Here is a 26178-nt window from a genome sequence, read left to right on the forward strand (position 1 = left end):
ATGCACGTGTTAATGCCGGCGCGCATGCGCACAAGCGCAAATTGGCATGCGCAGGAATTCCAAACACCTTGCAGGAAGATGGGGAGTGAGGGGACCAGACATGAAGTAGGCGACAGAGCAGGTATGTGCCTGGTTCCCCCCCAGCTTTGCACTCTAGGCACGTGCCTACTCTGCCTACCCCTAGTTTCGGCCCTTAGTGCTGCATAGGGATGTAGCGAACTGTTCGCCCGCGAACTAGTTCAAGTGAACTTCGACCGTTCGCGTCCGCCGAATGTTCGCGAACGTTTGGGAACGTTCGCATTTTGAGTTCGCGTTCGATCGTTCGACCATTCGACCATTCGAATTCCTTCGACCGCTAAAAATCGAACGATTTCCATTCGTTCAAACGATTGTAAGCATTCAATTAAATGAAAAGCATTCGATCGAATGGCTTCGATTGTTCGATTCGAATGAAAATCCTTCGATCGAACGATTAAAATCCTTCGATCGTTCAAATCGAACGATTTTAGCGGTGTTCGAAGTTCGCAAACTGTTCGCGAACGTTCGCATTTTTTGCCGGTGTTCGCGAACGGCGTTCGCGAACACCAAATCGGCAGTTCGCTACATCCCTAGTGCTGCATTAATAAAATAGCAAGGGCTTGCCCTGCTAACTGAATTCCTGTGTGCCGGTGAATTTTCTATGTACCTTGGCTGGGAGGTTGCCGATTCCCCTATCACCGGGCAGCAGGACACGCTGCTTTGGTTTTGTGAGGTCTGCGGTTTCTCCAATGTGGCTAAGAAAGACAACCCACCATAAGGTATAGATTTCAGACAAAAACAAATAATTGAGGCACTTGACATTCAGGGGTTGATTTGAGAAAAATGCCATTAAGGCTTCGAGATTTTTCAGTGAATGCATATTCAATAAATATTAATCAGTATTAATATTTATTGAAGTATCATTTAAAATGAGCATTACCCATTGCTTTCTCTGATATTGGACATTCCTGTACAGTCATTGTTTTGGCTGGTCTGTATCAATGAATACTGAAGTGTTGGACAATTCTAAATATTGAATATATATGTTGATATTTCTCAGCCAGTTAGATGACTCCTTCAAATTAGACATGTCTGGGGACCTTTCAGGAAACCTGCAGGATTCCTGAAAGGAATAACCCTGCCTCTCAGTCTTGGAATTTGGAAAAAGCTGTTGTCCGTAGTATCTCAAGGCAGTTCACAAAAATGAGGATTCCAGTTAATTCCCTCCAGTGTCTGGTTTCTGGGTATTTCATCTTGTCCAATGCACAGTGCAAGTCTTGGAGCACATCTCTGTAACTCTCTCCATAGTGAGCAGCCCATGTGTACAAGAAGTCAAAAGCAGGCTTCCACATCATCTGGCGAGAAGGTTAAGAAGATGCAGTTAGACACATTTTCTAAATTACAATTTCCTATAAACCTATAAAATGTATATTAAACAGGAAAAAATATTTTTCAAAGCCTGAGTAGACAGTTTACAAGAATTCATTTGTATAGGATTTCTAAATTTCTCCCCCTGGCAAACTCTCTGTTCATCCTTCATCTCTTAATCATATTTATTTTAGTCAACAATAAAACTTATTGGATTTCACAGCAACAATTTTGGAGCTCTTAAAATCAGCTCAAAATGAATTGGAGTCAACAGGCGTTTTTACTTGTGCCAAATGCATTGAAGTCAATGTGCATGTTTTCTGGTGCTGGAAAAAAAATCGGATTTTTTTCCAGTGAAACACAGCACATAAAAAATTCTAGTGGATTGTAAAAATTCTCTCCACTCTCTTCATTACTGGTTATTTAATACAGTTCAGCAAATCTGTATCAGGCAAAAATGTGTTTATCCCTGTCCATTACCACAAAACAGATTGTGAAGCGGTTATAACACTTCAATTATTTCTTAATTTTTTTCTAGGACTATGACACATCGAGGCACATTTTTCAAAGGTTGAATTTTGAATTCATGTGAGTTTTTTAAAAACTCCCCTCAACTCCCATTAAATCGAAATTTGACCAATTGAAACTTATTAATAAAATGGAAATTTTAAAATTAGGATGAATTGAACAATTCCGAAAAACCTCTTTTTTGTTTTTCTCCGAAAAAACTTGAATGTCATGAAGGCTTCAAATAGCTCCAAATTGATCACTCTCCAATTGGCTCAAACAGCAATTTGGCAAGTTTTAGGTGGCGAATAGTCAAATTCGAATTCTTGAATGACCAGAGTATGAAAAATCTCGAAAATCAAATTAAAATTTTTTAAAACACTTAAATCGAATTTGAATAACTCCCTAGTCGAATTTGACAGTTTTGACCATAAAAAAAAAAATTTTAAAGTTTGAATTTCAAATTCCAATTTTCAGTTCAACCAATGATAAATCGGCCCCATAGGGTCTTTACAGGTACAGGTATGGGACCTGTTATCCAGAATGCTCGGGACCTGGGGCTTACCATCAAACAGATCTTTCTGTAATATGAATCTTGGAAAATCATGTAAACATTAAATAAACCCAATAGGCTGGTTTTGCTTCCAATAAGGATTAATTATACCTTAGTTTGGATCAAGTACAAGCTACTGTTTTATTATTACAGGAAATCATTTTTAAAAATGTGGATTATTTGGCTAGAATGGAGTCTATGGGAGATGACCTTTGTGTACTTTGGAGCATTCTGGATAATGGGTTTCCGGATAACAGATCCCATACCTGTATAAGCAGGACAGATACAGCAGTGGTAACAAAACCCCTGCTTGTCTCCTATAGAGATCCATTTCGGTGACCTGCCAAAATGCAAAAATAATCTACAGTGGTCAAATCTCCCCACATTCAATTTTTTAAGTTCACCCTTTTCATCTCATCCCAGTCTGAAAATTGTAAAGGTAACTAAGCTGTTAAGGTCACTGACTTCATAGTCTAGTTCCGTCTAATTTGGGACTCTGCATCTTAAGTGCCACAATAGAAACTGGAACTTTGCAATAAATCTCCTTTAAATTAAATAATTTTCCTATGCAATCTGTCTTGCTGTACCTTATTAAGCGAGTTAACTTAGTGCAAACTAGAATTCTATCTCAGAACTCAGTCCTGCAAATTGTCAATACATAGGGGCAGATTTATCAAAGGTCGAAATTTCAAAGTGATAAATACATTGAAATTTTGTGGTTGAAGTAAAATCCTTCCATCAAACAATTTTTCTTCGACTTCAAAAAACTTAGAAAAATGCTCTAGAAGGTCCCCATAGGCTAACATAGCACTTCGGCAGGTTTAATTTGGCGAAGTATTGAAGTCGAAGTTTTTTTTAAAGAGACAGTACTTAGATTATCGAATGGTCGAATATTCAAAGTATTTTTACTTCGAATCGAATTTGAAGTCAAAGTCGTAGTAGCCTATTTGATGGTTGAAGTATCAAAAAAATTAATTTGAATTTCGAATTTTTTTACTTCGAAAATTCCCTCAAATTCACTTCGACCCTTGATAAATCTGCCCCATAATGTATTTATACTCCAATTCACATTCCAATTTATACTCAAATTATGCAAACATCATTTTAAATGTTTTAACCCCTTTAGGTGCAGATCTTAATTTGGAAGCTGGAATCGTTTTATGACATACACCAGTTTTAGCAATATTTTCAATTAGTAAAAGAATTCCCTTGAAGTGATTTCAGTGCCTCTTGTTTTAAAAGAATACTGTACATCGAGGTGTGGCACAGATCAAAGAGTAACCAAAAATGATAAATACTACTGTGCTTTGACAGGTGACCCATATAATTTACAATCTACGCTAGGCTGTGTATATTTCTCATACCTATATTACACATTTAATTTCTATGAGCTGCAATTAATGTTGTAAAGGTATATTAACCTTCATAAGCAAGGTTGTATAGTCTGTTTCATTTGCATTACCTGTACACTAACTTCCCCAGATCTCCCATAATGAGGGATTTCATAAGCCTCCATTTGTTGCTTGGTAAGTCTTGCAAGCTTTTCAGCAAGTTCTCGCCAGCGTACACCTAACTGAACAGCTGCTGTCAAAATAACCGTGTCTTGTGTTAAACGAACCACCAGTCCTTGGCAATCCATCTTCAGCAGGCCCTGCACAGAGAATTTCACATGTCAGATTAGCTGGTTAGCAAGTATTGTAGCAATTCCATTAGGAGCATTCAATCCCATAAAAAAACCATAATGGATTATTCTGATTCGTCATATGTTCATAGCAAACAAAAAACTTTGTTAAAGGAGAACTAAACCCTATAAATGAATATGGCTAAAAATACCATATTTTATATACTGAACTTATTGCACCAGCCTAAAGTTTCAGCTTCACAATAGCAGCAATGATCCAGGACTAGTGATGGGCGAATTTGCGCCATTTCGCTTCGCCGAAAAATTCGCGAATTTCACGAAACGGCGAAAAATTCGCGAAATCGCGCCGGCGTCTCGTTTTTGACGCCGGCGCCTGTTTTTTTCGACGCCGGCGCCCGTTTTTGACGCCGGCGCCTGTTTTTGGCGTCGGCGTCCGTTTTTTCGCGGGCGTTTCGCAAATTTATTCGCTGGCGGCAAATTCGCCGCGAATTCGCGCATGGCGAATAAATTCGCCCATCACTATCCAGGACTTCAAACTTGTCTCAGGGGGTCACCATCTTGGAAAATGTCTGTGACACTCACATGCTCAGTGGGCTCTGAGCAGCTGTTGAGAAGCTAAGCTTAGGGGTTGTCACTAATTATCAAGCAGAAAATGAGGTTGGCCTGTAATATAAGCTGATGCTACAGAACTTATTATTACATTTTGATGCTAAATGCACTGATTTCTATGCATGTTTCATATGTCATAATTATCTGTATTAATTACTAATCAGCCTTATATTGTGACATTTATATTCTGTGCATACAGTATATTGTGAGTGGGTCTCTAAGCTCAGTAAGTGACAGCAGCACAGAGCATGTGCAGTGAATCAGCAGAAAAGAAGATGGGGAGCTACTGGGGCATCTTTGGAGACACAGATCTTTACTGCTAAAGGGCTGAGGTTGCCTTGGGCTGGTACAGAAGCACAAAACATAATGTTCAACATTTCTAGACTACTTCTTTAGTTAGGTTTTAGTTCTCCTTTAATGCATTTCATCATTCTGTTGGACTCTAGGACAAAACATATAGATAAATACTGTATCTTCCACAGTAAATAAACAAACAATCTTTATTTCCTAGAACTAGTGTATAAGTAAGTTCCCTTTGGGCATGAAATGTGTTAGGTTATGATGATGATGATGGTGATGATGATGATGATGATGATATTAGTGATGTCACAAACAAAGCTTTTTTAATTTTTTTTTTGTGGCTCTTGTGGAGTCTGTGATTGCTTGTCTACCCATCTTTTGCTTGCTGAAAAGGTAAATATGCTTTAATTCTTAAAGGGTCACAGATTGTAAGTCCACAGCACCAGTTTTAAAATACAGGTATGGGACCTGCGATCCAGAAAGTTTGGGACCAGAGGTTTTCTGGATAAGGGATCTTTCTGTAATTCTTCATACCTGAAGTCTGCTAGAAAATCATGTAAACATTAAATAAATCCAATTGTCCGGTTTTGCCTCAATAAGGATTAATTATATCTCAGTTTAGATCAAGTACAAGGTACTGTTTTATTATTACAGAGAAAAAGGAAATCATTTTTAAAAATTTCATTATTTGGATAAAATGGAGTCTATGGGAGACAGTCTTTCTGTTATTCAGAGCTTTCTGGATAACGGGTTTCTGGCTAATGGATCCTATACCTGTACCATAATGTCACTTTCTGTAGATATTACATTTCTGGTTTATGCTTTGATTTATGCTGCAAGCTTACTAGCAACATATTGCACAGCAAGATCAAAGTCCTACCTGTATAGTATTTAGATATAAACATTTTTACAGGGTTGATTAGCTCTAATATAATGTATATGATTCAATGTATTTATTTGTATTCACATATTCAGAACAGGTTCTAATATATATATATATATATATATATATATATATATATATATATATATATATATATATATATATATATATATTGTGACAACTAGACCTGTAGGGGTACCTGGGTCAGTGTCTTGGGGCTGCTTTCCACAGTCTTTTAGGGTAAAAACGGTCACAGTAGTCGCTCCTCTTAAAGGCAAGTGCCTGCAGTTTATTCTGTTACACAGTCTTTAGTAACAAGCAAAACAAAACAAGGAAAAATAAACCCTTGCACCAGAGCGCTGACTAAACACAGTTGGCAGCCTAACTACAGTTGGGTGGCTTGCCCAACACCAACTTAAAACAAAAGAATCAAAATATAACACAAAAGTTTGGTAATCAGTACCTTCCTTGTGCAGTGCAGCTTCTGCTCTCTCTCTCACTCTCAGGTGGGAGGGGTCCCTCCTCCCAAGGTCAGTCAGGTTCTTTAGCTGCAGCAATTACCTTGCAGCGTTGGTCTGTATTAATTAATCCATGTTCCAGGGTGTTGTATTATATAACACCCTGGGAGAAACATATCACCCATCTATAACTAACCCAGCTGCTTTGTTACACATCCTCCCCCCCCAGCTCAGACCTAGAGGGGTGAGCGACCATGGACATTAAAGAGTATAACCTTGACAGCCCATCAGCATTGCCTTGTTTTATTCCAGCCCGGTGTTCCACAGTGAAACTGTACGGCTGCAAGCTCAGAAACCATCTGGTAACCCTTGCATTTTTGTCTTTGTTCTGGCTCATCCATGTAAGTGGGGCATGATCTGTAATAAGCCTGAACTGTCTGCCCAAGAGATAATATCTCAACGATTCCAGAGCCCATTTTACGGCTAAGCATTCTTTCTCCACAATTGAATAGTTCCTCTCCTGGGAACTAAGTTTTCTACTCAAATAGTTCACTGGGTGCTCCTCCCCATTCACTTCTTGTGACAGAACCGCCCCTAAGCCAACATCCGAGGCATCTGTTTGCACGACAAATCGCTTTGTGAAATCAGGCGCCACCAAGACTGGATGTGCACAGAGGGCTTCTTTTAACCTAACAAAAGCTTCTTCAGCTTCTGCTGACCAACGTACTATTACAGGAGCTTTTGCTTTAGTAAGGTCAGTTAAAGGACTGGCAATAGTAGCAAAATCAGGTATGAACCTTCTGTAGTAGCTTGTTAAGCCCAGAAAGGTCCTAACTTGTTTCTTAGTGGAAGGTCGTGGCCAGCTCTGAATAGATTCCACCTTTGTGATTTGTGGTTTAACTAGACCCCTTCCTATGGAAAATCCCAAGTATTTGGCTTCCTCAAGCCCAATAGTAAATTTTTTTGGATTGGCCGTTAAGCCAGCTTTCCTAACTGAATCTAGAACGGCTTGAACTTTTGGTAGGTGGGATTCCCAATCTGGGCTGTGAATGACTATGTCATCAAGGTAAGCAGCAGCATACCTACCATGTGGCTTTAGGATTCGGTCTATCATTCTTTGAAAAGTTGCAGGGGCCCCATGTAAGCCAAAAGGTAATACTTTATACTGGAACAGCCCCTCGGGGGTGGAAAATGCAGTTTTCTCTTTTGCTTGTTTCGTAAGAGGAACCTGCCAATAACCTTTTGTCAGATCAATAGTTGTGAGGTACCTTGCTTTCCCTAACCGCTCTACCAGCTCATCAACCCTGGGCATGGGATAAGCATCAAATTTAGATACAGCGTTTAACTTGCGATAGTCATTGCAAAATCGAATTTCCCCATTGGGTTTTGGGACAAGGACAATGGGACTACACCATTCACTTTGGGATTCCTCAATCACATCAAGCTCCAGCATTTTTTTTACCTCCCTATTAACAACCTCTCTACGAGCTTCTGGTATTCTATATGGTTTGAGATGTACACGTTGCCCTGGCTCTGTGACAATGTCATGTTCAATTATTTTAGTTCGCCCGGGCATTGTTGAGAACACATCTTTATTACGGTTCACAAAATCTTTGACTTCACGTTTCTGGGGAGTGGACAGGGTATCGGCTATGTTTACCTCTGGTGCTTTCTCCACTTCAAGAGGAGATTGGGATGCCATTAACACCTCCCTGTCCTTCCACGGCTTTAGCAGGTTAACGTCTACCAGGTTGTCGTATTTTATAATTAACCTCTCCAATTCTCTCCATTACTTCATATGGGCCATGCCAAGTTGCTAGAAACTTATTTTCTACTGTAGGGACTAGAACAAGTACTCTGTCCCCTGGCTGAAATACACGCAATCTAGCATTCCTATTGTATGAGTCTCTTTGAGCTCTCTGGGCTTTTAGCAAATGCTCACGTACAATCGGCATAACGGCCTCAATCCTATCCTGCATCTGAGCCACATGTTCTATAACGCTTCGGAAAGGGGTAGTTTCATGCTCCCAGGTTTCCTTCGCTATATCCAACAACCCTCTGGGGTGCCGGCCATATAATAATTCAAATGGAGAAAACCCTGTTGAAGACTGGGGAACTTCCCTGATTGAGAACATTAAATAAGGCAACAGGAAGTCCCAGTTTTTCCCATCTTTGTCAATTACTCTGCGGAGCATGGTTTTTAGAGTTTTATTGAACCTTTCGACAAGGCCATCTGACTGAGGGTGGTAAACAGATGTCCTGAGATGTTTTATTTGCAACAACTTGCACAACTCTTTCATGACCCTAGACATAAATGGTGTCCCTTGGTCAGTTAGAATTTCCTTTGGGATACCCACCCTACTAAACATTAACATTAACTCCTTTGCAATAGTCTTTGCTGATGAATTGCGTAGGGGAATAGCCTCAGGGTATCGTGTGGCATAGTCCACAATAACTAGAATATATAGGTGTCCCCTAGCAGATTTTATAAGTGGGCCGACAAGGTCCATGCCTATCCTATCAAAAGGAACATCAATTATTGGAAGAGGCACAAGGGGGCTTCTATAAACTTTCAGGGGGGCAGTATGCTGGCAATCAGGACATGAGGAACAATAGTTGCTAATGGAGGCAAATACACCAGGCCAGTAAAACCTCCTTAAAACCCGTTCCTTTGTTTTCTCTACCCCTAAATGTCCTCCCAATACATGACTATGTGCCAGCCTTAGAACAGCATTACGGAACACCTGGGGAACCAGCAACTGTTGGTGTACAACATCATTTCTCTTTTCTACACGATACAGGAGATCATTAGACACTTCAAAATAAGGATATGAAAGTGAGACACCTGGGTTATTCACAACCCCATTTGTCACCTGAACATTATGCCTTGGTTCCACCAAAGTGGGATCCTCCCACTGAGCACTTTTAAAATTAAGAGGACTGACTTCTAGGTCAGCTAATTCCTTATTTGTCTCATCAGAAGTATGGGGCTCATTATCACTACTTGTGTTATCCCCTACCAAAGCAGGGAGAGGGGTTGGGGCCTCATCACACTGTACATCAGCAAAGGGAAATACATACTCGAGGTTATCTGCATCCCCCACTGATTCTTGTGACTTACTATTAACAAAAGCCCATAAATCAAGGAAATAAGGGAAATCTCTTCCTAACACAACTTCATGTGCAAGTTGGGGAACCACTCCAACTTGGTATTCCACAGACCCACATGGGGTTGCCAGGGTGACTTGCGCAGTAGGATAATCCTGTCTATCCCCATGAACACAGACAACTCCCACACTTTTTGTATGATCAATTTCACACTGGGGTACAAGGGACCGGGTTACTAAGGTTACCATACTCCCGGAATCCAGTAACGCTTGTACCTTTTTCCCATTTACTTTTACAGTACACCATTGTGGTTTCTCAGCATAACAGCAAACAACATCCGCCTCTGCTTTTTTTGAAAGCAAAGAGTAAGGTTTACCCCTGTTACTCATATCACATTGCATAGGTTCAACATTTAAAGGGCAGTCTTTAGACATGTGTCCATACTCAAAACATTTAAAACATTTTACTGTATTATCAGACCACTGTCTATTGTCTTTGCCACCCTGATCTTCATCGCCCTTTAACCTTGGGGCAGTCTTAACAGACCTTGTGCGAAATTTGGAGCTGGGGAATCTCTCAGCACTCGGTGGATTAACCAGCTCTCCAGCAGCAACATATCTTTCAACCAAGGCAACAAGCTGGTCAACATCCTGGGGGTCACTCTGACTTACCCACCGTCGCAATGAAGCTGGTAAAGCCCTCAGGAAACGATCCATCACAAGCGACTCTACCACACGTACAGCGGAGTTGAGGTCAGGCCGTAACCACTTCCGTGCCAGATGTATCAGATCAAACATCTGCGACCGGACAGCCTTGTCTGGAACATAAATCCACGAGTGGAATCTTTGGGCCCGAACAGCAGCTGTCACTCCCAGACGTGCAAGTATTTCCGCCTTCAACTTGCTGTAGTCACTGGCATCTGCTGGCTCCAAATCATGATAGGCCTTTTGTGGTTCTCCACTCAGGAAAGGGGCCAGTAAACTTGCCCATTCACCAGTTGGCCACCCTTCTCGCTCAGCGGTGCGTTCAAAGGCTAGTAGATATGCCTCAACATCATCAGTAGCCGCCATCTTTTGCAGGTAATGGCTTGCACGTATGAGCTTTTTCCCATGCTGGGTGAATTCAGGGTTTAGACTGACTTTGTCTGACAAGGCCTGTATTTCCTGCTGCACCATTCTGGTAGCCGCATGCTGTTCCTGACGGGCCTCGGCCTGTACCTCTGCCAGCTGTCGCACTAGTGTTTCAGTACTTTCTTGCTGGATTTTGGCAAGAGAAGCAACACTTTCTCCTTGTTGTAGAACCAGCTGCTGCAAAGCAGCAACACTCTGGGAAGCATGTCTGTTTGTCTCAGCAGCATGTCTGTTCGTTTCTTGCTGCACTGCAGTAGACTGAATGAGAGCTTTTATCACATCCTCCATTTTGGAAACTGCTGTACTTTTACCCTCAGACTTTAGTGTGGTGCCCGCATCCTCCACCACGTGTGACAACTAGACCTGTAGGGGTACCTGGGTCAGTGTCTTGGGGCTGCTTTCCACAGTCTTTTAGGGTAAAAACAGTCACAGTAGTCGCTCCTCTTAAAGGCAAGTGCCTGCAGTTTATTCTGTTACACAGTCTTTAGTAACAAGCAAAACAAAACAAGGAAAAATAAACCCTTGCACCAGAGCGCTGACTAAACACAGTTGGCAGCCTAACTACAGTTGGGTGGCTTGCCCAACACCAACTTAAAACAAAAGAATCAAAATATAACACAAAAGTTTGGTAATCAGTACCTTCCTTGTGCAGTGCAGCTTCTGCTCTCTCTCTCACTCTCAGGTGGGAGGGGTCCCTCCTCCCAAGGTCAGTCAGGTTCTTTAGCTGCAGCAATTACCTTGCAGCTTTGGTCTGTATTAATTAATCCATGTTCCAGGGTGTTGTATTATATAACACCCTGGGAGAAACATATCGCCCATCTATAACTAACCCAGCTGCTTTGTTACAATATATATATATATATATATATATATATATATATATATACCCCCATAATACAGAATGGAAATACAATTGTGAGTCCTAATCGCATATATTTTTTTATATATTTTTTTTAAATGACAGCCTCTTGTCTATAATAATATCTTAGATAACATAAATCCATTTTAATGACAAACCCCTGTTATTGATCTTTATTTGTTAAAGAAATGATGCTCCAAATTACAGAACGAACCCTCGTGCTGAAAACCCCAGATCTCGAGCATTCTGGTTAATAGATTCAATGACTCAATTTTAGTTTCATTACTGGTTATACAAAATAGTTCACAACACTGCACTTACCATAATTAGTTCATAGTGGAATTTTCTCTTCTTGGAATCAGCATGGCAGTCCTCTTTCAGCTTTTTGAGAACAGAAGAGACTCTCTCTGAGTTCTTTTCAGTATGTCCATGACACAGGTCCTCTAATGATAAATGTGAATAGCCAAGCACATCAGCAAGACCTCTCCAGTCAGTAACTTTTTCAGACACAAGTGAGAGCAATGATGAATAAATGTAGGTAAGTTTTTTAAACGGCAGAGTAATTTGTTCCAAAAGCATCTGGGTTGTGAACTGTGAGTCTGAAAAATCAATAACTTGCTCCTTGGAGATAATTTTGACATTCTTGCAGTGGACAAGCCCAACTTTGCCTCTCAGAACTCCAACGTACCATTCTTTTATTTTGGCCTGACCAATGGCTTTTACTTTGTCTTCTCCAAGAAGTTCAATTGTGTCTCCTTTAAAGTATTCAAGAAGGTAGTCCATTTTTTGTTGGCGCAAAACAGTTTTTAAAGACACTGCATAGTTGTTTATCTTTAAAGACTTATCTTGAAATTTAGGGTAATTAAAAGTGCTTGTTTGGAGCAGAGGAGCCGAAATAATTTCTTTCCTTTTCTGTAAGTGAGTTTGACTAGTGGATGAACATTGTATTTTCGGTGCAGGGTTAGGTGTTTGTACATCAAATTCTGATACCAGCGATTTGTTGTCTCTGCCCTTTATCTGAACCCTGAAATTAAAAGAACTAATTTCACCACTATCCCTAAGTGAAAATGGAAATTGTATCCGGATCATTTTACCTATTTTCAGCTGTTGCTCTTTAATTCGGTTTTGATTATCTGCTGCTTTCACTTCAAAGCTAGAGATATTTGGAACAAAACAGAAAGACAGATCTTGAATCTGATCCAGAACTAATTGATGTTTTTGCCAGAGCTGAAAGACAACTGGAGGCATATTTTTCCCCCGTTTCTTAATGTCATCTATTGTAAGAATTTCAGGAGTATAGTTGTGCGCTATCACCGCTAAAACTGTGGTGAAGGCTGGATGAATATGTTTCGGCCCAAAGACTGCCACTGTTATATTCTTATGAATGTAATCATAAATACTGGTTGCTGGGGGCTGAATGGATTTAGCTTGTGTGGCTGTTACAATGTATGTAATGCGGCTAAGTGTGGGCAATTTGATTTGTAACATGTCCTTGTAAATATATCCACCTGAGAGCTTCTCATAAGGTCCTTCTTTGTTGTAGCTATAAAATGTGGCAACTTCAGTCATTACTTGGCTGTAGGGATCCTTTTTAACCTCAGCGGCAATTTTCATTTCAAGTAAAAGAACTTCTAATGTGTTGATGTTGCTCAATATAATTTCTAGGACAGGGCTAACAGTTGTTGAGAGATTATTGTTAAGTGATGAAGGTGGGTCTAGAAGTGCTTTTAAGGAGATGTCTTGATATTCCCCAGGAGCCACATGACCTTCAGGAACATGAATCGTTATATTAGAGCCAGGAAGTTGTACGGCTCCTCCTTGGTGGTCTATCTTGCAAAATATGTGCATATCGGTGGCTTGTGTTTGTGCCCAACCTGGACTTTGACTCATAATATCCAAATCAAGACAAGATCGTGTCAGCTGCCTACGACTCAGCCATGCCATTTTATAAGCCTCGCGATCATTCTGAAGCCAGTCTAAATCAGGAGCCAAAATCTCACTTGAACCAGCAGAAACATCAGATTCCTTGTAATCTAACAGGCTCAGATCAGAAACACTCTTAGATCTTGCACCTTTCCGCGAAGCAGCCTTCTTTAATAGATTATTAATATCAAGCTCATCCCCTGAAGAGGCTACTGAATTTCTAGCTTCTGCAAACAACAGAAACGGATCCTCTTTCAAGATAGATGTATGTGTGTTGCTCTTGGAAAATGCATTAGCTTGAACAACATCATCAAGAAAAGGGTTGGATTCAGACAATCCATTCCAGAAAGGATTGCTAGGCTTTGAAGAATTTTTTGAATGATCTTGAAATACATTTTGCCAGTCGATAAGTAAGCCTATTTCTTTACTAATGGTATCTAAAAGACAAAAAAAAAGTAGACAACTCAAAAAAACACCAATGCAACAAAACATGTATTAATGAATAGTGGTAATGGAGAAGTCAAGGACTCAAGGCTTGAGAAAGTTGGCATGTATGTCGAATTGCCAATGATTTTTTTAAATGCTTTTTCTTATCTTTTGGGGGTTTAACTAACAAAATTTTCATAACTGCATAAGCTCATTGCAACAGTGAGGAATGATTCTAGATCAGAATAATGAAAGCAAGTATTGGACTGGCTGCATACTGCAACGGTAATGTCAAACTGGATCTAGGGAAACAGTACTTGCAAGTGTAATCTGCAGGGGGCATTAGGGTAGGTAAAAGGAACAAATTAGAAAAATCGACCTTGTATAAAAGGAAGTTACTGCAAATTAAAAAGAGCGCCAAATGAAGAGCTTCTGTGGAAAGTCAACACATGATTCTATAGATTATTGTTCAGTGCTTGACATTGCACACTGAAATTCATTATAATAGGTAAAATGCATTCTCTATTTAGGTTATTAGTAATGCATACTTCCGAAAGTGGTCTCCTTACCTTTACCAATACTATTTACATCAAGGGGCAGATTCACTAAGCTCGAGTGAATTTTCGAAGTTAAAACAGTTCGAATTTCGAAGTAACTTTTTGGATACTTCGACCATCGAATAGGATACTACGACTTCGAATTTACTTAGACTTTGATTCGAAGTAAAAATCGTTCCAATATTCGACCATTCGATAATCAAAGTACTGTCTCTTTAAAAAAACTTTGACTTCATACTTTGCCAAATTAAAGCTACCGAAGTGCAATGTTAACCTAAGGGACCTTCCACAGCACTTTTCTAAGTGCTAAAAATCCTTCAACTTTGATATTCGAAGTCGAAGGATTTCAATTCGAGGGTCGAATTTCGAAGTTTTTTTAGCTTTGAAATTCGGCCCTTAGTAAATCTGCCCCCAGGTGTATAATTTAGTTTTTTTTTTAATCCTTTTAATCTGGGTTTACACACACACAGTCATCCCACCTGGTAGAAGCAAATAAAACTCGATAAAAATATGCATTGTTATACCAAATTACTGTTATACATGTAGGGGCAGATTTATCAAGGGTCGAATTTCAAAGTGATAAATAAATACTTTGAAATCTGACCATCGAATGGCTTTACTTCGACTTCGATGAAATCCTTCTAATCGAAAGTCAGGTTTAATTTGGTGAAGTATTGAAGTTGAAGTTTCTTTAAAGAGACAGTACTCCGATTATCGAATGGTCGAATATTCAAACTATTTTACTTCGAATCGAAGTCGTAGTATCCTATTCGATGGTCGAAGTATCCAAAAAATTACTTTGAATTTCAGATTTTTTAACTTCGAAAATTCCCTTGAATTCACTTCGACCCTTGATAAATCTGCCCCATAATTTTTCATAAAAATATTGTCCATATGCCTCACATTTGGACAACATAAACCTTTTATTCACAGATTTTGGAAGTGATCTATCAGGGAGATTTAGGAAGAATGCTCTCCTGGGCACTATGGAAAGCCCCTGTTGAAGATCAAAAAGAGATTTTAAATTAAAATGTATTTGTTGTCCTTAGTATTATTAGACCCATGAATAAATACAATGGTTTCCTTTATTTACGCAGTGACTTTCAAATAGACAGTTGTAAGGGGTATTGGGAAACCCTTGTTAGGTATTTTACTAGATTTTTTTTTTCTTTGTAAATGAATCATTTTTATGTTGAAACTCATAAACTTAGTAATCATTTCCTTTCTCATTGCTTGCATTTGTGGTGATTTCTGTTTATATATTTGTGGGATTTATCCAGCTGAGCTGCTTTCTCTTTCTGAGAATAATCAGAAAAAAACCTTTATACAGTGCAATGTTTTGTGTTTTTTTAATGAAAAATACCTCTGTATGAATAAACATTACTTGAAACTGTGGATACAAGAATTAGAGCAATATCCTTTCCAACATGAGATCATCTAAGGTCTTGAATATACAGAGTTTAAAATAAAAACAAATTTGGCAATATACAGTACTGGGATATTAAAACTCAAAATATGTATTTGCTGCTGTTTTATGGACATTAAATTGCTGATAAATATATAGGGGTTTATTTATTAAAGTCAAAATGGCAAAAACTGAAAAATTCTAGTTTTTTATAAAATCCTATTTTTTAGCAAGAAAAAAACGAAACTTTTTTTGAGATTTATTATACCCCCGAGGATGGGAAAAGTCCAAATCTGAAAACCCGGCATCTCAGACCTACCAAAGTTGTATATAAGTCAATGGAAGAGGTTCCTAGGCTATTCGGAAGTTTCTGTGGTCTGCGCTGGAATTAGCCTTGAAAAGCCAACAAAAAAAGCCCCAAAAAAATCGAGAGATTAAGGAAAAAACTTCTATGACACGCTCGATTTTTTTCGTGTTTGTCCCCAATCCGATTAAATTGTGCTTTTTTAATAATAAATAAGGTCCAAACGTGGATTCTAATTTGTCTTTGGAGTTTTTTTATTTAAATAATCAGAGAAATTCTGCTATCATAATGATGAAAGCAAACATCTGATTCATAGCTATAACTTTCTGTTTCACACCAATTATTAGAAATGTTTCATTTTGCAATAATGAGATAAATCATCATTGTCAAATAGAATAATCTATAATTTACCTGCATTGTTGGTTGGGAATTTTGGGTCATCAAAGTCAATCAATGTCCCTTCTGATTTACTCCTTGAGATTCCAGCAGAACGAGAAGAATTTAATCGACCTTTTGACATCTTCTAAAAGAAATAGCACGACAATTGAAAATGAGATATTAAAAAGATATTTAAAAAAGATATTAAAAAATATATTACTTGTTATCTCACTTCACTTATTTATAACAATGATACTTACAAACTGTATTTAATTTTAATTTAATCAGTCTAAATCCAAAATGGGAAACAAAAACTACAATAGCCATTGTTCATTGGAAAACTAAAATTATCATTTTAGATTGTGTAACATATTATATATACTCTGCATCTATAGCCAGCATTGAGCAGATACCTGTCTGCCTGGTAGAAATGAACCCTGAGGATTTGACATTGTAAATGCCCGCTAATATTAAAAAATGCATCCAATTGCTCAAATGATACCTTGCATGGGGTTATGGATAATTAATGATGATTTTCATTACAATATTGTTAAATAGTTTTAGCTGTTACTCCTTAAGGTTACATTTCTCTTTTAGAATAATGCCTTCTAATTTATATTGCTTCTTTATATAATTTAAATCTATTCCATAATTTTCCAGAGATTTTCCAGTTCTGTTTTTCAAAAATGTGCTTTTGATTTATTATCTTTTTTGTACTGTTTCTCCTTCCCTGATAAATCGCTTTATTGAAATGTCAGTGTTTATGAGCATATCCTTTCTTTTCGCCCATACTCTGGTGCCTAAAAGCTGGCAGTGTTCATGTGCTGAGTGAAATAGGACTGGTACAATAAAGTATTTTACAGATTCTATTAATTAGAAAAATGGTGCTAATGTAGCATTATTTTAGATTACCTTTACTACCTCCAGCTCCCTTTACCTAGAATTAGGTGATTTAGTTTATGGACACATAATCAGTTCTTTATACCAAGTCCCTCCCTTTCCCTATTTGTTGGCAGTGTCTCATAAAAAGACCGGGGCCACAAAGTAACATAGTAAGTTAGGTTGAAAAAAGACACACGTCCATCAAGTTCAACCTTTTAACTTTTTTTAACCTGCCAGATGCGAGACTTTTTAAATTTTTTGCACCATTCACTAAAAGTTGTAAAAGAAAGCACTGACCTATGAATCGCTCCAGTGACATAATCTATGGCATCATGGGAGCGCAGGTTCCCAGTGTAATGCAGAATCTGAAGCTAGAGTTACTCAGAAAAGCTTGCCATTTTCACTGGTTTATACCATTTTTAGATAAAACCTTGGGGGGTTCTTTTTACAAAAAACGTTTTTAGTGATCTGGGCTCTTCTCTCTGCTCAGATTATAGGAGATTCCTCATCTGTATTCTTGTTTTACTGTTTTCACTATAAGTGCTCTGGAATTTGTGTGTTTTTTAGACAAGATAGCTTCTCAATCTAGCTAGTTAAAATAGAATTGAGACCACAGTTCCAGAAGCACTGACTTCTCCTCCTTTGTGGGGTCCCGCAGTTAGTAAAACAATCAGCTAGACAATACGGGACTTCTCCACCCCTCTACCAATTTCCTTTTCATACCTTTTCTTGGAATCAGAGATATTTATAATTGCACTTTATGGGGCCGATTCATCAAGAGTCGAATATCGAGGGTTAATTAACCCTCGATATTCGACTGGGAACTAAAATCGTTCGACTTCGAATATCGAAGTCGAACGATTTTGCGCAAATCCTGCGATCGATCGATCGAAGGATTTTTCGTTCGATCGAACGATTAAATCCTTCGAATCGTTCGATTCGAAGGATTTTAATCCAACGATCGAAGGAAAATCCTTCGATCAAAAAATCACAGGCAAGCCTATGGGGACCTTCCCCATAGGCTAACATTGACTTCGGTAGGTTTTATCTACCGAAGTAGGTGGTCGAAGTATTTTTTAAAGAGACAGTACTTCGATTATCGAATGGTCGAATAGTCGAACGATTTTTACTTCGGATCGTTCGAATTCGATCGAATTCGATCGAATTTAACCAATTCGATGGTCGAAGTACCCAAAAAATACTTCGAAATTCGAAGTTTTTTTCATTCGAATCCTTCACTCGAGCTTCATGAATCGGCCCCCAAGTAATTTATATGTGAATCGATCACAATTGGTGGCACTTTACCATCCTTATTGGTGTTTTAGCTGGTTGTTAGTAATTTATTAATCAATGTTAAATGAATTATTTATGAGTTAGAAATGACCAAATACACACAATATTTAAAAGGAAAATTAATTGTGTCTTAGTTTTACCCTATTTAATGTTAACTTGTTGAGGTTAAGCACTAGCACTTTGTGGGATCAATTATTTAAAAAAGGGGGATCACGTGACCTAATGGTTTAACTGAAAACAAATCACACAGTGATAATATATATTCTTTTGTAATTTTTCTGATTAAGAAGATGGGGATACTTTTCTTCTTTTCTCCTATACAAAATTAAATACTGACGGAAGTCAGATCCCCTCCTTTTAGTCAATTTTATATATCTGAAGTTAGATCATTCCTTTTTTATTGTTACTCAGAAAAGCCTAAGGGGCGGGATCAAATTTAACGTGAATATTCTTTTAAAGGGATGGTTCACTTTTATGTAAACTTTGAGTATGTTATAGAATAGCCAATTCTAAGTAACTTTTCAACTGGTCTTTATTATTTATTTTCTATACTTTTTGAATTATTTGCCTACGTCCAGCTTTCAAATGGGGGTCAACGAAAGAAACAAATGCTCTGCGAGGCTACATATTTAATTTTATTACTGCTTTTTATTACTCAGGCCCTCTTCTATTTATATTCTGGTATCTTATTCAAATCAATGCATGGTTGCTCGGTAATCTGGACCCTAGCAACCAGACTGCTTAAACTGCAAACTGGAGAGCTGCTGAATAAAAAGCTAAATAGCTCAAAAACTACAAATAATAAAAAATGAAAGCCAATTGCATATTGTCTCAGAATATTACTCCCTACATCATATCAAGTTAATTTAAGGATGAACAACCCCTTCATTGTTCTGTGCAACAAATAACAAAGGCTATACATATTTTTACAATTAACACAATTATTGGGGAGCAATCTCTGGAATTCCCACTATTGTTGATGATGGAGTTTACTGTCATGCCTAGTGTACGAGCATTTGTTGGCGGACAAGCTTCTTGGTTCAATCTGGAATCTGTGCATCTGGTTAACCCATACAGAAAGAGAGTAAGCACACGTGCTCAGAAAAATCCTGATGTCAAAAGCTAGAACATATGGTACTTGTTAAATGTATTATTTTGAATGATTACATTTATTTATGTAGTACATTTTCTATTTTGCTTTATTCTCACATTAAAACCATTTTCTAGCCAGTAGGGGTGTTAAGATATATATTAATGTGTGTGCTCTCATATAGTTCCCATAGTAATCTGATACTGACACAGTGTAATGGAACATGATCTTTGTCTGCTAATGCAAAAGTGTTAATAAAGTTTTGTCTTCTTGAAGCAAGAGAAACATGGTGTCTTTGTGCAGTTTCTCCTCTGTCTAACAGAAAGCTGCAGGCTCACGTGAGATTGAGCTACCGGTTATCCTATCTCTTAAGCAGAATGGTAACTCAAAGTGCGATTTTATGTTAGTTTTAAAGCCTTCTTTAAAACAAGAAAAGAGAGAGCTTTGTAGATTGTATGGCTTGTCTTGTTATCTATTTCTTTCAAACCACTGCCTGGTTGTTAGGACCATCACGGCCCAAAGAAACTAGTCATAGTTTAGTTGCTAGCCAGGACCTGCAGAACATGAAGAACGAGAGGGGAAAAGTCCTTTTAAATGCCAAACTAGGGAGGTAAGAAACAAAAATGTTGCAAATATTAAATTGTCACCAAAACAGAAGAAAGGAACAGTTGTAATATTGTCTTAAAATGCCACTGTCTGCATCATACTGAAAGCTATATTTAACCCAAGCTCCACCCATAACATCGGCAGAAGATGCCTTGCATGTTTACACTGCAACACACCCTTCATCTATCATATACGAGCAAGGAACAAAGACAAAAAATCATGTTATACCTGTTTTACATTTTATACTTTATATGATGATGCCCCCAATAAGCTGATCAGTTGGACAAAAGTTTATGCTTATTTCCATACCTAAGATACATACAGTAAGGGGCATATTTAGCAAGGGTCGAATTTCGAGTTTATGAGAGTTTATGAAAACTGCCATAAAATCGAAATTCGAAAAAAAAAAACAACCAATCTAAATTTATTAAAAAATATATATATTTTTTAATTTGGGTGAATAGGATCAACCAGCAAACTCAAATCGAATTCAATTCGAGTTTTTCCACCAAAAAAAATAAAGAAAATTAAATAAATTTTTTTTTTTTCAAAAGTCCACCAAACGACTCCAAATTGATTGTAGGAAGTCCCCCATAGTCTAAAACACCAATTCAGCAGGTTTTAGAATAGTCAAATTTGAATTCTTAACTGAACAGTACATGATAAATTTTGAAATTCGAATTTTGGATTTTTTTAAAACTCTAGTCGAATTTTGAATATTCCCTAGTCGAATTACACTAAAATAAACTCTAAATACAAATTTAAAATTTAAAATTTTTAATTTTCAATTTGACCCTTGATAAATAGGGATGTAGCGAACGTCGGAAAAAAAGTTCGCGAACATATTCGCGAACTTGCGTCAAAAATGCCAACGGTTCGCGAACGTCACGAACCCCATAGACTTCAATGGGAAGGCGAATTTTAAAAGCTAGAAAAGACATTTCTGGCCAGAAAAATGATCTTAAAGTTGTTTAAAGGGTGCAACGACCTGGACAGTGGCATGCCAGAGGGGGATCAAGGGCAAAAATGTATCTGAAAAATACATTGTTGACACAGCGCTGCGTTTTGTGCTGTAAAGGGCAGAAATCACACTACGTCACTCAGGTGATGTTTCTGGACACGGAATGTGAAAAAGCTCACACAGCTAGGTGGCACTTGGTTAAAGACTGGGCAAACAATGCCTGCAAGGGCAACGTATACAGTAGTGGATACGGAATATATTATTGCTGCTGTAAAAACATCACTCAGGTGATGTTTACGGACACGGAATTATTATTGTTATTTAGACAGAATGTGAAAAAGCTCACACAGCTAGGTGGCACTTGCATACCTCCCAACTGTCCCTCTTTTGACCACTCAACCCCCTGTCCCTCTTTTGTACTGGAAAGTACCTCTTTTCTCTGCACTGAACAGCCAGAAAAAAAACAGTTTCTAACTTAATTGGCTTTTGGCAGAGAGCTCAGAACAGCTAACAGGTGCAAATAAGATACTTTGTAACAATTTTTACTCTGGTTGGTGCTGGTGGTGGTGAACTACTAGGAGGAGCAGCACACCAGTCCCTCTTTTCTCTGCACTGAACAGCCAGAAAAAAAACAGTTTCTAACTTAATTAGCTTTTGGCAGAGAGCTCAGAACAGCTAACAGGTGCAAATAAGATACTTTGTAACAATTTTGACTCTGGTTGGTGCTGGTAGTGGTGAACTACTAGGAGGAGCAGCACACCAGTCCCACTCCCCAACACAGCTAGACTAATAGCACTGGGCTCTTACAGTAGCAAAGTAAAAAAAACAAAAAAGAAAATAAAAGCAGTTCTTACAAGGACTATTGGGTTACAGGCAGCAGTCAGCAGATGAGAGATCAGCAGCAGGACAGCTGCCCACAGCAGCTACATACAGAGCACTGCAGTAGAAGGTAGATTACTAGTCAGCAAAGCTACCTAACCTAAAATGTCCCTCAAATCCCTGCAGAGTTCTGTCCCTACAATACAGAGCAGTATCAAGTAGATTACTAGCCAGCAAAGTTACTATCAACTGTCCCTCAAATCACTAACAGCTCTCTCCCTACACTAGCTCTTCCAAGCACACACAGGCAGAATGAAAAAACGCTGCAGGGCTTCAGTTTATATATGGAAGGGGAGTGGTCCAGGGGGTGTGGGGGTGGTCCAGGAGGGAGAGCTTCCTGATAGGCTGCCATGTATCTGCTGGTCTGGGGGAGAAATGGCAAAAAAAAACGCCAGCTAAGGCGAACCCAAATTGGCGAACGTCGCGCGACGTTCGCGAACATTCGGCGAACGCGAACAGTCGATGTTCGCGCGAACAAGTTCGCAGGCGAACAGTCCGCGACATCCCTATTGATAAATCTGCCCCTAAGTGTTTATAAACCTTTTCTCAAATGTGATAGTCTTCATTATATCTGAGCAAGTGGCCTTTCCTATTCTGTGGTGATCATGCTCTAACCATTTATAATGTAAAGCCTGTGTTTGCACTGGTTTTGGCATCAGTGATGGTAGCTTTGGATGGAATGAGTGATAATGGTTCAGGTCACAGGGGCCAGCTTAATAATGCACATGGCCATTATACTTATTTATTACAATGTTTGTCCTCCCAGTGTTTATATATCTTCATTGTAAAATTGTACATCACTGCAGATGCTGGTAGTGCTACATAAATAAAGTTATACTGTACATACATGCGTACATTCAGCATGTATTTAGATATGGTGGCTGCTATCCTTCACCCTGGGGGAATACATGGAGAGAGCCTGCTAAATTAATAATTAAGATCTTTTCTAAGGTGAGGTTGGGAAGATATGATGGTGTATTGCCTCAAAATATTGTGTGAATGCTATACCTACAATAGTCTTATCTGAAGTACTGGTTATTCCAGGTATTTCTTTGTTAACACATACTCAAGCTAAAGTGCTTACCCTAGGGGGCTTATCAATATCTGGGCTGAAATATTGTATTATCTTTACAGGTCACAATGCCTATTTGTAGTCTGTATGTACCTGTATCTTGTCCAATACCTAATTTGCACTGTTGTGTTAACCTTAACCTATTCTGTCTTGGTCTAGTTCCAGCTATGTGACCTGACTGAATCCAGACCCCTGGACTATTTACAAACCACCATAATTACTTTTATTATCTCTACAAGTTATCTCTGTCTATCTGTAACTTTCTAATTTATTGCCCATACACCCCTTATCAGTGATCTAACAGTATATATATATATATATGATGTGCCTTTCCAGCCTTTCATTTGTAGTTTCCCTGAAGAAGGGGCCTGTGTGCTCCGTAAGCTTGCAATTGTTACTTATTCAGTTAGCCAATTAAAGGTATCACCAAACTTTACATTTTCTGCATTAAAACATACTGTTACAGTATGTACAAATATACAGAAGGTGGTCAGTTTATTGGCTAGGAAAAATAAGGATAGGCTGTCAATAAAATATATTAATGCGAACATACAAAAAAACAGCACTTTAAAGACTTTAGGACACATTTACTTCGGTCCGAATTATCGCTTCAGAAAGCTTTGCCATACTTTGCACAACTACGTCAGATGTTAATTCTCTACAACTACGCGTATTCCTCAGAAATTTCTTAGCAAATTTTTTCTTGCATTAAGTTCTTCCTACTGAGACTTTGTTAACATACTTATGCTTACATCACTTTTAATATGGTGGCTACATACAGGTCATATGCATGTATTTATTAAGGAAGCAAAATAAAGACAAATCCTCTATTGTCCTAAAAATAAACCTACCCTTGCACTTCAAATGGTAAAGTGTGTATATAACATATATTTAACAGTTACAACTTTTAAACAAAATCCCACATTGAAATATGAAAAAACGCCATTTTTAATTTATTTAATTACTTTTTTTGAATACAGAATATACTGTCACTGACATAGTAATGTTGAGAATGTTGCTTCATCTTAACAATTCATTCGCGATGGTAAAACAAGGCGAAGTAGACTTTGGAGAAAAGGTGAATGCTAACACCACTGGCCAGTTACTGAACTGCCAGGGAAATACTTTAACCCAGGAATGAGAAGCACTCCTCCTCTACTCTTAACTGGCCAAAATCCATCTAGAACAGTGATCCCCAACCAGTAGCTCATGAGCAACATGTTGCTCCCCAACCTCTTGGATGTTGCTCTCAGTGGCCTCAAAGCAGGGGCTTTGAATTACAGGCTTTGATGAAACTTTTGGTTGCTTAAAAACAGTTGTACTCCCAAATAGAGCTTTTTGTAGGCTGCCAGTCCACATAAGCCACCAAATAGCCAATCACAACCCTTTGTTGGCATCCACAGGAACTATTTTCATGCTTATGTTGCTCCCCCACGCCTTTTGAATGTGGCTCACGGGTGAAAAAGGTTGGGGATACCTGATATAGAGGAATAACTGAAATAAATGTTGGCAAAACCTTTACCCTCCTACACAAAGTAAGGTGGGTTTTTTTATTGGATGCATATGTGATCTTAACTAGGGATGTAGCGAACGTCGGAAAAAAAGTTCGCGAACATATTCGCGAACTTGCGCAAAAATGCGAGCGGTTCGCGAACGGTTCGCGAACCCCATAGACTTCAATGGGAAGGCGAACTTTAACATCTAGAAAAGACATTTCTGGCCAGAAAAATGATTTTAAAGTTGTTTAAAGGGTGCAACGACCTGGACAGTGGCATGCCAGAGGGGGATCAAGGGCAAAAATGTATCTGAAAAATCTGCCTGTGTGTGCTTGGAAGAGATAGTGTAGGGGGAGAGCTGTTAGTGGATTTCAGGGACAGATGATAGTAAGCTTGCTGGCTAGTAATCTGCTTGATACTGCTCTGTATTGGAGGGACAGAAGTCTGCAGGGATTTGAGGGACATTTTAGCTTAGGTAGCTTTGCTGGCTAGTAATCTACTGTTCTCTTTAAACAACTGCCATACGTTGACCTTGTAGGCATTGTTTGCCCAGTTTTTTTGGACGCAGCCACTGAAGCACAGTTGCCAGAAAAAATATGCCATATAAATGCTGAAAATAGTAATTTTTCGCCATACGTTGACCTTGTAGACATTGTTTGCCCAGTTTTTTTGGACGCAGCCACTGAAGCACAGTTGCCAGAAAAATTATGCCATATAAATGCTGAAAATATAAATTTTTTTGGTTGCAGCCACTGAAGCACAGAGGCCAGAAAAATTATGCCATATAAATGCAGAAAATATGCATTTTTTTGGTCGCAGCCACTGAAGCACAGTTGCCAGAAAAATTATGCCATATAAATGCTGAAAATATAAATTTTTTTGGTTGCAGCCACTGAAGCACAGAGGCCAGAAAAATTATGCCATATAAATGCAGAAAATATGCATTTTTTTGGTCGCAGCCACTGAAGCACAGTTGCCAGAAAAAATATGCCATATAAATGCTGAAAATAGTCATTTTTTGCCATACGTTGACCTTGTAGACATTGTTTGCCCAGTTTTTTTGGTTGCAGCCACTGAAGCACAGAGGCCAGAAAAAATTAAACCAGTAGGGTTTGCACCCTAGTTTGTAACGGTGGCGGAGGGAGGAGGAGGACGCTAAAGGACAGCTGTGTGGTGGAGTCATGAGGCTTGAAGAGAAGGACAGCTGCATAGAAGTCAGAACAAGTCTTCCGGCGTGCAGTAACCCTCCGAGATCCACCCCTCATTCATTTTAATAAAGGTCAGGTAATCGACACTTTTGTGACCTAGGCGAGTTCTCTTCTCAGTTACAATCCCTCCTGCTGCACTGAAGGTCCTTTCTGAGAGCACACTTGAGGCTGGGCAAGGACAAGAGGTTCATGGCAAATTGTGACAGCTCTGGCCACAGATCAAGCCTGCGCACCCAGTAGTCCAGGGGTTCATCGCTCCTCAG

General features: G+C 38.7%; 1 protein-coding gene across 1 annotated transcript in view; it reads right to left on the minus strand.

Annotated features, from left to right (window-relative positions):
* Nucleotides 1–612: 612 nt before the first annotated feature.
* Nucleotides 613–26178, minus strand: part of macc1.S (MET transcriptional regulator MACC1 S homeolog) — a 38786-nt gene continuing 13220 nt past the window's right edge. Inside the window, exons 2-5 of the mRNA XM_018269212.2 lie at nucleotides 16462–16573; nucleotides 11757–13795; nucleotides 3909–4097; nucleotides 613–1373 (exon numbers count right to left, since the gene is read on the minus strand). Of these exons, the coding sequence (XP_018124701.1) occupies nucleotides 1164–1373; nucleotides 3909–4097; nucleotides 11757–13795; nucleotides 16462–16570 (2547 nt within the window). The 5' untranslated portion in view covers nucleotides 16571–16573 and the 3' untranslated portion in view covers nucleotides 613–1163. The remainder of the gene's footprint in view (nucleotides 1374–3908; nucleotides 4098–11756; nucleotides 13796–16461; nucleotides 16574–26178) is intronic.

Source organism: Xenopus laevis, chromosome 6S (assembly GCF_017654675.1).
Source record: "Xenopus laevis strain J_2021 chromosome 6S, Xenopus_laevis_v10.1, whole genome shotgun sequence".
Lineage (NCBI taxonomy): Eukaryota > Metazoa > Chordata > Amphibia > Anura > Pipidae > Xenopus > Xenopus laevis.